The 13659-nt window shown below is 43.3% G+C and overlaps 1 protein-coding gene across 3 annotated transcripts in view; it reads right to left on the reverse strand.

The window, feature by feature from the left end:
* The window catches only part of VOPP1 (VOPP1 WW domain binding protein), a 139601-nt gene that overhangs the window by 33054 nt on the left and 92888 nt on the right, over positions 1–13659 (reverse strand). Inside the window, exons 5-6 of one of the 3 annotated variants that reach the window (XM_027573799.2) lie at positions 6827–6871; positions 3005–5634 (exon numbers count right to left, since the gene is read on the reverse strand). The exons of 1 other annotated variant lie outside the window; for it this stretch is intronic. In XM_027573799.2, coding sequence (XP_027429600.1) covers positions 5444–5634; positions 6827–6871 — 236 coding nt within the window. In that variant the 3' untranslated portion in view covers positions 3005–5443. Of the gene's footprint in view, positions 1–3004; positions 5635–6826; positions 6872–13659 lie in introns of those variants that run through there. One more of the 3 variants, XM_027573800.1, reaches the window with a different exon arrangement.

Raw genomic sequence — 13659 nt, forward strand, 5'->3', positions numbered from 1 at the left:
TGAACATTTTCTTATGCAGTCTTGTCCTACACTGTCCAAGAAAGTAGCCACTAGGGCTGTGGAGTTACTGCACACTGGAGATTGTGCTAGTGAGCATAAAATTCATACTGGATTTTGGTGACAGTGTGGAATAAAAAAGATGTTAACATTTCTTTTTAATAAATTTTCTATTATTATATGTTGACATGATGAAAATAAATTTCATTTTTCTTTTTTAACGAAAAGCTGTTGAAAATTTAATATATTTGGCTCACAGTATGTTTTTCATGGATGATGCTGGTCTAGAATATCTATCTAAAAGTATTTCTCCCTGTAAACTTTAAAGCAAAATGCAACATTCCTTTCTTCCACAAAACATGAAGAATTTTAAGTGTCCAGGCACTTTTCAAAGGTACATGCTTGATATCATTCTCCTGTTCCTGTACGATGAGTACCAGGTCCGTGGCAAATGATTTCAGGATCTCGGGACTGTTTGTGATTTCCAGAGTCGAGAGAGAGAGAGACAAATGCAGCTCACTCCAGCATTCCTGTTACTGTTGAAAAGAGATGGAGTGATGCTCCTCCTCTCTCAACACACTCTTGGGACCAGCACAAGAACTCCCTTCTTCAAGGATGGTAGCCGGGAGGGAAGCGTGTTGATAATCATCCCTGCACCCCCCAGAGCATTTTAGGAGGGCTTTGTGCCCAGGAATGAGCAGGATCCTTCCTGGACAGTGCAAGACAGCCAATCCAAAACAGGAACATTACAATAAAAAGTTGTGGGGGGATGGAAGGCAGCAAAAGAAATACCCAAAGTAATATAAACATACAAACATATTGCTTGTAATTCATGGCTTATTCTGTGGTGCTCACAATCTCATCGTAAATAAATGGTGAGGGAAAACACACCCATTGCTGAGCAGTAGATAGATAACAAGTTGATAACCACTTGTTATCTACCTTTACGTAATCAAGGTCTGAAAGATGGGAACTACACGGAGGATGTATTCAAGGATCTTCTCCCCCACACCCCGGGTCTCATCAGACGGGCAAAGGATTAGGTGAGAGTTTTCTTTCCCACTGTGCTTCAATTTCTCCTGCTCAAGGAACTGTGGAGTGAGGGAGAACAGAGGATTTTAACTATTTGTTGACTCTCCACAATGTGCCGGGTACAAGTCTGGTGTAAAGTTGAGGAAACAGACTTGAGATCATTCGAGTGATTGAAACTTAAGTCATTTGTCTGAGGACACACGGCTAACAAACAGTAGACTCAGGACTGGAGCAAGGCTGTCCATCCTCAGAGCCCAGAGTCTCGCCATGATACCACAATGGGTAGTTATGCCCCTGTGGCTTGCCCTCATGTCTACTTTGTGCTGTCATCTTTGGCATTCAGAGTGTTAGCAGTTGAGAACTCAAATTATTAAGGATCATTTCAGCTGAGAGATGCTTGGCCAGTTGGGTGGAAAGGCTGGTGTAGTGCAAGTCAGGAGAAAGCTCGGCTGAGCTTCTTTCCTCTGGTGCCAGAGAAAACCTCCACATCTGTGGTGCTGGTGACTGGGTCATGATTTCTCACAGGTGCTTGGGTTTCCACTTTGCAGGCCTCTCTCTACAACGTTGCATCCAGGGGCTGTGGGAAAGGGATGGCAGCCCAGCTCATGAATGTTTTAAGTGACTGACACATTAGAAAATACTTGTTTTAATCGACTGATACATTAGAAGATGCTTAACTCAGTTTTTAAAAATTAAATAATGATACCACTTAGCCCACCTCCCAACACCTTGCAATGCAGAGCGTCCCCTTTGTGAGAAAGCAGGCTGCGGGGCCGTTAGTTCCTGCAATTGGCTGTCCCCCTTACCTGGGGGCCAGGGGCAGAGAACACGGCACACCCACAGGTCAACGTTACCCTGGCATAGGCCCCTTGCCCATGCTTGCTCTCGGCCCTTGCTGGCTTCCCTGTGAGTTTTTGTAAAGCCCTCACCTCCCCAGCCACCTTAACATTCCTGCTTCAGTCTTTATTATTCAACCTGACCTGCCATCTTCTATTTCAGAATTACTCAGAATTTCTGCCCTTGTACCTTTTTTTTTTTTTTGCCTTGAGAGCCATTATAGATTTCTTGAAGTTCAATGAAATTTGGGAGGAACAGATAAAAGTGAGCACTCAGTCACTGTTTGCCATCTCAAGTCATGACCTTTGACATAAATGAGGCTGCTTCCAATTTGCTGGGGCAAGTTGATAACCTGGTGGGGTGTCCTGTACATTAGGTAAGGTGTGTAAATCAGCCCTGACTTCGCCAGGGGGAGCTGTTTGACCCCCTCTGGCTTATTTCCTGTCCTGTTTTAAAATCATATGCTTCTTTATAAATACTATCTCACTTAGGGATTCATCTAAAATGCAGCCTGTAGCAGCTTTCTCCTTCAATAGATCTGCGAGAGAAATATGGTTTCTGACCCAGTAGAGCTGTATTTTTTTTTCCTTTCTCTTCTCTCCTCTCCTCTCCCCCTCCCCTCCCCACCCCCTTCCCCTCCTTCCTTTTTTTTTTTATTAAGTAGGCTCTACGCCCAGCGTGGAGCCCAACACAGGACTTGGACGCACGACCCTAAGATCAAGACCTGAGCCGGGATCAAGAGTTGGATGGACGCTTAACCGACTGAGCCACCCAGGCACCTGAAGAGCTGCATTTTTAAAATCAAGGCTCACCTACCTGTGGAAAGCAGATCCAGGCCCCCTGGATAACTAATGTCAGTGTTACCTGTGAGTTTATCTAATTAATGCTTCTGTCTTTCTACTTGCCTCAGATTATTTTTTCCTTAGCCAGATTTTTAAAATGTGTTGAGGCACCAAACGTTCCTTACATTCTTTGACGGCCTCTAACTTCTGGAGCTCCTGAGGCTGAGTGCACCACGCAGCCTCCTCCATGCCACCCCCACCTGGCTGAACCCATGACTCACTGTGGGCCCTTCCTCCTTAGAACCCTTACCTCTACCCTCTTCCCCACTTCCCAACAAAACAATCGGAGCATGTGCCCAAATTCATTTTTTTATTTTGCACACATAGGAAATGGGACCCTATGAAAAGAGAACAAAAAAAGAGGTGTGAGCCAAATGTTGCAGAGGAAAAACATGCACAGATCTGCTCCCAGTTTACTCCTAACCACCGACTCTATAAGACTTCAACACACCAGGAGCTGGACTCACTCCAGGAGGGGGACACAGTCCACTGCCAGCACAGACGGAATGAGAATGGCCAAGAAATGTCACCACAAGTGGAATTTCTACACACAGTATCAGCGTTCACTGTAGAAGGGTTCTCACCCAGGTTCAAGGGAAACCAAAATTTATCTTCACAAACATGGAATACAAAATTGTTGAGCACTACCTAAATCATTCAATCTCTGAGATCATTTGCTATCAAAAAGATAAATAAAATTTAGTCACGGATATCTGGGTGCTTTTTCAACCGCACCCTGATCCAATTCCGGGGCAGCTCTTACTGTGCTTCGTTATTAAAAAAAAAAAAAAGTGAAGGGAGAAATTTCAGTCAAAAATGCAAAACGAATGACCCGGAAGAAGAGGAACCTTCTGGACCCATGTAGTTGTCCTTGGCTGTAAACAGCAAATGTTGTGCTTTGTTGCCTCATTTGGATCAAGGACCAGAGTGAGGAGAGGTACTGCCATCAGGGGCAGGAGTTGGGAGGTCACACGAGGGTAGCTGAAGACTCCAGCAGCACCATCTGCGTTTAAAAACTGTGTTTCCGAGGGTTTGTGTTTGGCTCCCAGCATTTCCTGTGGAATTCCCTGGGAGGCTTGCAGATTCTCCATCTTTGCAGGAAGGTAAGTCTGAGCAGTTGCTGCAGTCCTGTTCTGATTTCTCACCCTTACCCTACATAAACATCCCGGTAGCAAAGGGACACCCAGACTCCTGGTCTGGGGAGATGAAAACTCCAGCGAGATGTTCTGATGCTCAGGTTCAATGAGTAACAACTTCTCAAGAGGCTCCAATTAGTTTTTACAAAAATAAGCTCCCCCCCCCCCCGCCCATTCCACTACTACACACACAGGAGATCTACCCATCTTGGCTACGTTGCTTTGTCTTCCTATACACAACTGGTCAGATCTCAATCTGGGTTTAAATGCACCACCAGCATTATTTGCTGCAGAGGAACAGAACTTCCTTATAACCCAGTGACTACTTGTTAGATCCCAGGGTGACACATGTTTCTTAGCCAGGGTTTGCATTTCCAACCACATCTTTGATTCTAATTTTGATTACGTTGTCAGTGAATCCTATTCAGTACTTTTTGAAGAGATCTTCTGGCAGTCCTGGGATTTTGCATTCCTGTCTTTTTTTCAGCAAGCTTTTCCTCTTCAGAGGCTGACACACACACACACACACACACACACACACACACACACACACACACACACACACACACACACACCTTGCTGAGATCAAACCACTGGCTGCCCGTCAAAACCGTTGGCCGGACCCTGCCAGGACACTCTCCCCAAGGGGCTGATGTGACTTCCCAGCCAGATGTGCCTCTCCGCTTTGAAAGTGTCCATCACAACCACCACCAGGGCTGCCACAGGGAAGGGCGTGGAGACCTCTGGTCAGGCACCAAGGCCAGACAGCTGCTGACGTTCAGAGAAGACACTCTGAGTCTGACTTTCAAGGACGGGACTCTACATGAGCTTCCACAAACTCACTAAAAAGGGGGGGAAACATTTTATTTCTGCCAAGTCAGACCAAGAGTTCATAAAATGCAATATCTCAGTTTGACGCAGGAAATCAATTTCCCACAAATTTAAGTAACTTTCCTTAGTGATTTTCAGGTAACTGTAGACATCCAACCTGACCTAACCTGGATCCTCATCTCCTCGATGATGTACACAGTCTTCTCCCAGCCCTGGCTTTGCAGAAGGGATGCCGCTCTCATCTCTAGGAAGTGAATGGACATAGAAAGTGCTATGAAGCTTCTCCCACACCGGAGTCTAACAGCTTCTTGAAGAGGAAGACTGACAGGACACGTGGGGCTCCAAGAGTGGACCCCGCGGGCCCTCACTTCTGTGAGCTGACTGCTGTGTGCCTGGGAGGAAGCTGCCTAGGCCAGAACAGCCCCTCCTTGTGCTCCGCCTACACACATGGGCCCTGCTGTGGCTCCTTCTCCTTAGTCTCTCTCCCGAGGATCTTGGGTGTCAACCCTTGGGGACTGTCCACACGCTGCCAGAGCTCAGATTACGTCAGAAACAGAAGCAACAGAGGAGACACAGGATAAATTCAAATACTGGTTCTCCACAGAAAACTTGAAAGGGAGCTGTGCTTGCTTTGAAGATATCAATGAGGAATTTGCCCTTAGTGGCTCAGAAGACAATTCCTGGAAGCGAACATCGATGGGGACAGAGAGGTGGGGTGAAAGCGCCCCTCCCTGTTCCCCTGTGAGGTCGCACAGGCCGTGCCCCCTGCTACTTGGCCTTCACCACCTGTTCATATGGGGGCGGGGGCGTATTGCAGTAAGAGGGGGGCGGAGGGTAGGCTGTGCTTCCCTGGGGTGAGCTGGGTTGGACCTGGAAAGCCATCGCCATGGGATTTCCAGCAGGATTCATCCCTGGTCCTCCAGGGTCGGTGTAATACGGCAGCCCCGGCTGCTGGGCTCCTGAAAAGACAGATGAGCAGATGTGAACAGAGTGGAAAAAAGGCAAACTGCCTATCACCCCCGGCCATCCCCTGAGCTGACATGGACTGAGGGCCAAATGCCCAGACACAGTGGGGCACCCGGGACATGGGAACGAACCAGAGCCACACATGAGTCCCCAGCCTCATGCTGCCCATGCTCTGGGGGTGCAGACGGCTGAAAGGGCACCCACAAACTCCCCAGGGTGGCTAAGCGACAGGACGGACATTAACAGGATCAGGTACAGTAGGTGGTGGGGCTCCCATGTCGCTAACCCAAAGCCTGAATGATAAACCAAGGAGGCTCTGCAAAGAGCTGGGGAAGTGCGTGCTGAAAAAATTACCAACAGAGAAGGCCGTGTCCACTTTCAAGTGAAGAAGACCAGGGCCACAGTAAGGTAAGCCAATTCGAAGCTCCCTACTGGTTTCCTGACTCTTGCCAGAATTATCACTGGCAGCTCCATAAGCCCTTTGAGAACACAGTTTGCTGAAGTCCATTCCTGAAGTCTGGCCTCCATTTCCATCCGCTGGGCTAACATTTTATCAGGGTGGCGGATATTGGTCATCCAGGTGAGCCCAAGTTCACAGACAGGGAGACCATGGGAGCAAATGCCAGAAGGGTGGGTTGATGCATCTATGGAATCTCCATTTGTCTTTGGCACTGCTGGAGGAGACGGTTTTCTCCACGGGTGAGGCTATAGGATGCAGGCTGACTCCCCTGCTTCAGGCCAGGGTGCAGGACATGGGAGGGGGGCACCCAGAAAACAAAGCATGTGACAAGCTGGCCACCCTGTCCCAGATCGAGTCGTAACTCTCATTTTAATGGGCAGGAATATTTGAGCTGCTACTTTCGAGTCTATGTTTTAGATTTGCTCACTCTGATCATGTGGATAATGCTACAGAGTACTGAATATATAAAGAAAGAATCGAGAAAAACAAAACAAAACAAAACTGCGAGCTTTGGGTGTGTCCCGGGCTAAGCTAATTTTGTGGGTAGACTCAGGTCTATTGGAGTTAGGCCTCATTTAACCCAGAAAGCTACTCGGAGTGTCAGAGAAATCATCCCTGTGTGTATATCGGTTAGGGCTTTTATTTTTTTTTTTCCTTTTTTCAAATGTCTCTTGCCACAGTTTAACTGAATAAAGGTCAGTTTACTAAGAAAGATGCCCACCAACCTGCGTAAGATGTCGCAAACCTGGCCTGTGTCAGATCTGGGAAATCTACAAAGGTGCGAAAGGAGAGAATGTAAGACAGAAGCTGAAGACCAGAAATGCATCCCCGGGTGTCAGTAGGAGAGCCATCAGCCACAAATGCCAGCTTTATCAATCACTGCCTCATCTCACACCTGTACGGCCCAGCAGTTAGCACCTGCTCCTATCTGTGCATCTTCCCACTGCCCTGGGCTGCATTTGCTTACAAGCCCATGACCAGCCTCGACCATGAGTTTCCCAAGGGCAGAGATTGCAATTTATTTATCTCTGGATCCCTGTATATTTTATATAAACAAAAAGTTACTTAAAGATTAAAAAAAAAAAAAAACAGGCAATTGTAATAGTTTGGAAAAGACTGACTATGAGAGAAATCCGTGACTATGAGAGAAGGAGAGAATGAGAGGTATTCAGGGGAATAACCCAAAGGCCCTGGGGACCAATTCAGTGTGAAATGCTTGAGGATAGAAAGAGGCCTGCCTCGAACAGACCCTGGTTTCCCGTCTTGAGAAAAGGGCCCAACAAGAAAGACAGGGGATATAAGGAAAGAGGGGGTGCAGGGGAAGGGCAGGGCCAATGAAAGCTCCATGCTGGGCCTGCTGGAGCCTCAGGACTCTCCTGTAAAAGTGGGGACAAAAACGTGGGTGTGGTTAAAACCAGGCAGGAATTGTGCAGGGAGGGAGAAAAGTCGGCTGAGGAGGGAACTGCAGGAAAGACCACCATTCAAGACAGGAAGAAAACACCAAGCGTGCAGGTGGTAGAATGCAAAGGAGACTGGGCAGAAATACTGAAGCACAGTGAAGTAGGGGTTGTGTTATGGCAGCAAAGGGAAAGGAGAATTTTTAAGGAAGAAGTGATTGGTCCTCTACAATGCCAAAGAGACAAAGTTTGCAAACCAAGCCAGTGTGACTGATCCTAAAGAACAAAATTGAAAAGTGCACCTATCACCAGAATGGAACCAGGTAAAATAAAATCCAGTGGAGCTAAGGGTTGACACAAAACTGAACAAAAAAGAACCTTTTCAAAAATGTATGCATGGAGGATAAAGAAGATTCAGAAAGAAAACAAATGGCCCAAAGAAAAACATTCAGTCTGATTCTCTTGTTAAAATGGTTTGAAATGTAAATGGAGATTAAAATGAGGGAAAAAGAACTCTAAGATAAGTAATAACAGGGTGGGTTTGGGGAGAACAATCGGATGGTCTGACTCTTGACAAAGTACCACTGTGTAGGAAGTGAGGAAGAAAACCAGCATTCAAGCCCTGCATTAATACTATGAGATGCGCATCACTTATTCCCGTTTTGTAGATGCAAAAGCTCAAGGCCAAAAATTGTACGTAATTTGCCCAGGAGGATCTTCTTCTACTGGACGATATTTGGATCTGTAAGAAACAAGGAGTCCATCCCGCAGCAAGTGAGGGGAAGTAGCTAAGAGTGAGCTGGGGTGGGCAGCGTACTCAGATGGAAGGAAAGAGCTTGAGTGCCTGTACGCTGCAAAGTAAGCCACGGAGTTAAACCAGGAGCCTCCCTCTTTGTGACTTTTTATCACAAGAGGTAACTCTTAAAAACTGGGGTGTCAGTTGCTGCCAAAATACCAGAACGAATTCTTGCAGAGAACATTTTCGTGATTGATAGACAAGTCTCCCCCCGCCTTCATTACTTGCCCCTTTCTTTCTTCTTATACTATATCTATTCATTTTGCTAAATTGTCTCAGCTACTAAAAATATTTTTCCGTTCATTCTCTAGGATTTTTTTAGATATGTAATGATATATTGTTTACAATTAGAAATAGTTTTATGTCTCCTTCCTAATGGTAAAATATTATCTTTCATGTTAATACTTTAGCCAGAAGTTCTAGAACAACGTTAAATATTGGTGATAGTAAATATTCTAATTTTTTAATGGGGATACTTTTACTGTTGCACTAAAAATGACGTTGGCAGCAGGCCCAGAGTATAAATTTACTTCATCCTTACTGAACATCAAAAGGCACAGCTGGTAATACTGGGGGTATATCACTGAGGACTTGATCCTTGCCTTCCAGGACCCTGAAGGAACACAGTCTTTATTATATTAAGAAAAAGCCTTACAATACCAGTTACATTACTAGTTTACAGTACACTAATGGTTTTGAAAGAGTTGTGATAAGGGATTTATACTGAATTTTATCAAATTTTATCAACAGCTTTTTCAGCATCTACTGAGGTACTCATTTTTTGTTTTGTTTTGCATTTTTTATTGTGGTAAAATATACATAACCTAAAATTTACCACCTCGACCATTTTTAAGTTTACAATACAGTGGTATTAAATATACTCACAGTGTTGTGCAATCATCACCATGATAGGTCCCATAACTCTTTTCATCTTGTAAAAATGAAATCTTATACCCATTAAACAATAACTCCCCATTATCCCCTTTCCCTAGCCCTGGGCAACCACCAGTGTACTTTCTGTCTTTATGATTCTGACTACTCTAAGTGCCTCATATAAGTGGAATCATACAATATTTGTCTTTTTGTGGCTGACTTATTTCACTTAGGACAGTATCTTCAAAGTTCACCCATGTTGTAGTACATCATACTTCCTTTCTAAATTAATATCCCATTGTGTATGTGTGTACATGCCACATTTTGTTTATCCATTCATTTGTCAATGGACACTTGTGTTACTTCTATGTGTCAGCAATTGTCAATAACACTGCTATGAACTTGGGTGCACAAATTTATCTTCGAAACTGCTTTCAGTTCTTCTGGCTTTATACCCAAGAAGTGAAATTGCTGGATCATGTATGATGGTAATTATATTTTTAACTTTTAGGAATTGACATACTGTTCCCATAGTGGCTATATTATTTCACATTCCCGCCAACGGTGCAAAAGGGTTCCAATTTCTCCACATTCTTGCCCACACTTGTTTTCTGCTTTTTGACAGTACCTATCTTAGTGGGTATGAGGTGGTTATCTTGTAGCCTTGATTTGCATTTCCCTAATGATTAGTGATCTTGAGCATGTATTCATGTGCTTGTTGGCCATTCGTATATCTTCTTTGGAGAAATGTCTATTCAAGTCCATTGCCTATTTTTGAATAGGGTTATTTGATTTTTTGTTTTGGTTGAGTTTTACGAGTTCTCTCTATATTCCAGATATTAATTGCTTTATTAGATATGATTTGCAAATATTTTCTCCTATTGTGGGTATAGCCTTTTTACTCTAGTGATAGTGTCTTTTGATACATAAAATATTTAAATTTTCATGAAGTCCAACTTGCATTTTTTTTTTCTTTTATCACTCAGACCTTTGGTGTCATATCCAAGAAATCATCGCCAAATCCAGTGTTGTGATACTTTTGTCGTTTTCGTCTTCTTCTTTTTAAAGATTTTATTTATTCATCTGAGAGAGAGGGACAGAGAGAACACACAAGCAGGGGGAGAGGCAGAGGCAGAGGCAGAGGGAGAAGCAGGCTCCCCGCTGAGCCAGGAGCCCGATGTGGGGCTCGATCCCAGGACTCGGAGATCACGACCTGAGCTGAAGGCAGACACCCTACCATCTGAGCCACCCAGGCGCCCCTGTCCTTGTTTCCTTCTAAGAGTTTTATTGTTTTAGGTCTTACATTTAGGTCCTTGATCCACTTATTTTTTAAGATTTCTTTTTTTTTTTTAAGTAGGTTCCACACCTAGCATGGAGCCCAACATGGGGCTTGAACTCATGACCCTGAGATCAAGACCTAAGCTGAGATCAAAAGTTGGTCATCTAACTGAATGAGCCACCCAGGCACCCCTTAAAGATTTTATTTTCAAGTAATCTCTACATCCAATGTGGGGTTTGACCTTACAACCCCGAGATCAAGAGTCACATGCCCTACCAACTGAGCCAGCCAGGCACCCCAAGTCCTTGATCCATTTTAAGTTAATTTTTGTACACAGTGTTAGGTAAGGGTCCAACTCCATTCTTTTGCATAGGGATTTCCAGTTTTCCCAGCATAATTTGTTGACCAGACCATCCTTTGCCCATTGAATGGCCTTTGGCACTCCTGCTAAAAGTAATTTGATCAAATACGCATGGGTTTATTATGGGGCTCTCTATTCTTTTCCATTGGTTTGCTTATCTCTCTTTATGCCAATACCACACTGTTTTGATTAGGGTAGCTATTTAGTAAGTTCTGAAATCAGGAAGTGTGAATCCTTCAATTTTTGCCTACTCTTTCAAGACTGTTGGCTAATCAATGTCCTTTGAGATTCCATATGAATTTTAGGATGGGTTTTTCTATTTCTGTAAAAAACATCATCGGGACTTTGATAGGGTTTGCCTAGACTCTGTAGAATGCTTTGGGTAGTATTGACATTTTAACAATATTAAGTCTTCCAATCCATGGACATGAGGTCAGTTTCCATTTATGTCCTTTAAAATTTCTTGCAGCAATGTTTATAGTTTCCGCTGTACAAGTCTTTCACCTCCTTGGTTAAATCACTAATTATTTTATCTTGTACTGCTACTGTAAGTGGAATTTTTTTTAATTTCCTTGTCAGACTGTTCACTGCTCATGTATAGAAATTTAACTGATTTTTCTGTTGATTGTTTCTTGATACTTTGCTGAATTCATTTATTATATCTTTTTTTGGTCAAATCTTTAGAATTTTCTACATATAAGATCATATCATCTGTAGTTTCCTTCCTTTCTTTTTTTTCCTCTCCTCTCCTTCTTTCCTTTCTCACCCCCCGCCCCCCAATCTCTCTTTCTTTCATCTTTGTCTGGTTTTGGCATCAGGGTGATGCTGGCCCTGTAGAATGTATTTGGAAGTTTTCCTACCTCTCCCATTTTTTGGAATAGTTGAAAAATAGGTATTAACTCTTCTTTAAATGTTCAGTAGAATTCACCTATGAATCCATCCGGTCCTCAACTTTTGTTTGTTGGGAGTTTTTTGATTACCAACTCAAATTCAGTACTAGTAATTGGTCTGTTCAGATTTTCTATTTCTTCATGATTTAGCTTTGAAAAATTATACGTTTCTAGGAATTTATTCATTTCTTCCAGGTTGTCCAATTTGTTGGCATGATTTTTGTGGTATTCCCTTATAATCATTCATATTTCTATAATGTCAGGTTTTACTTCTCTTTTGTTTCTGATTTTATTTATTTGGGTCCTTTCTCTTTTTTTCTTGATAAATATGGCTAAGGGCTTACCAATTTTATATTTTCAAAGAACCAGCTCTTGGTTTCATTGATTTTTTTCTATTGTTTTGATGAGGTAGTTACCTCCTATTCTTAGTTTGCTGATTGTGTGTGTGTTTTATTATAAAAGGGTGTTGAATTTCATCAAATGCTTTTTCTGCATCAATTGAGATGATTATGTGGTTTTTTTCCTTCATTCTGTTGATGTGGTTTATTACACTGATTTCTATTTGTTGAACAGTCTTTGCAATTCAGGAATAAATGCCATTTGGTCACTGTGTATAATCCTTTAAAAATACTCCTGAATTCTGTTTGCTAGTATTTTGTTGAGGGGTTTTTCATCAATGTTCACTGAGGACAATGGTCACCTACAATTGTCTTGTAGTGTCTTTGTCTGACTTTGGTGTCAAGGTTATTAATGATGGCCTCATATAATGCGTTAGGAAGAGTTGCTTCCTCTCCAATTTTTGGGAAAGTATGAGAAATGAAATCACCAGATTCAGGGCTTTTTTTGTTGGGAATTTTCTTTTTCTTTCTTTTTTTTTTTTTAAAGATTTTATTTATTTCTTTGACACAGAGAGAGAGATCACAAGTAGGCAGAGTGGCAAGCAGAGGGAGAAACAGGCTCCCTGCTGAGCAGGGAGCCCAGTGTGGGACTCGATCCCAGGGCCCTGGGATCATGACCTGAGCCGAAGGCAGACGCTTAACCAACTGAGCCACCCAGGTGTCCCTACAATAATACTTTCTTTAAAAGATTTATTTATTTGAAAGAGAGAGAGAGAGAGTGCCCGTGTGCAAGCAGGAGGAGGGGCAGAGGAAGAGGGGGAGAGAGAGAATCCTCAAGCAGACTCCCCACTGAGCACGGAGCCCAACTTGGGGCTGGACCTCAGGACCCTGAGATCATGACCTAAGCCGAGGTTGGATGCTTAACCGGCTGAGCCACCCAGGCATCCCCTATAATAATACTTTTTATATTGCCAAGGAACCTACCTTTACTGAGATGTTTATTTCTCCATATGGCTTCGAGTTACTGTCTAGTGTCCTTTCATCTCAACCTGCCGGACTCCCTTGAGCATTTCCGGCAGGGCAAGTCTACCGGTTGCAAAGTCCTTCAGCTTTTGTTTATCTGGGAATGTCTTAGTTTCTTCCTCACTTTTGAAGGAAAGTTTTGCCTAGATAGAGTATTCTTGGTTGACAGATTTTTTTATGTTAGCACTCTGAATATGTCAGCCCACTGTCTTCTGTCCTCCATAGTTTCTGATGAGAAATCTGCTTATATTCTCACTGAGCGATGATCCCTGTGGTTTTCAAGATTCTCTCTTGGTCTCTGGCTTTTGAAAGACTGACTATAATGTGTCTTGGTGTGGCGGAGTTTCTTGAGGTTCTTGGATGTTGATATTCATGTCTTTCATCAAATTTTGGAAGTTTTCAACCATTATTTCTTCAAATATTCTCTGTGCCCTCTTTTCTCCCTCTTCTCCTTCTGAAACTTCCATGATGCAAATGCTGGTCTGCTTGATGCTGCCCTACAAGCCCCTTAGGCTCTCTTCACTTTTCTTCAATCTTTTTTGTGTTCCTCAGACTTGATCAATTCTATTGTCTTGTCTTCAGTTTGCTGATTCTCTCTTCT

The sequence above is a fragment of the Zalophus californianus genome, chromosome 12, assembly GCF_009762305.2.
Source record: "Zalophus californianus isolate mZalCal1 chromosome 12, mZalCal1.pri.v2, whole genome shotgun sequence".
NCBI lineage: Eukaryota > Metazoa > Chordata > Mammalia > Carnivora > Otariidae > Zalophus > Zalophus californianus.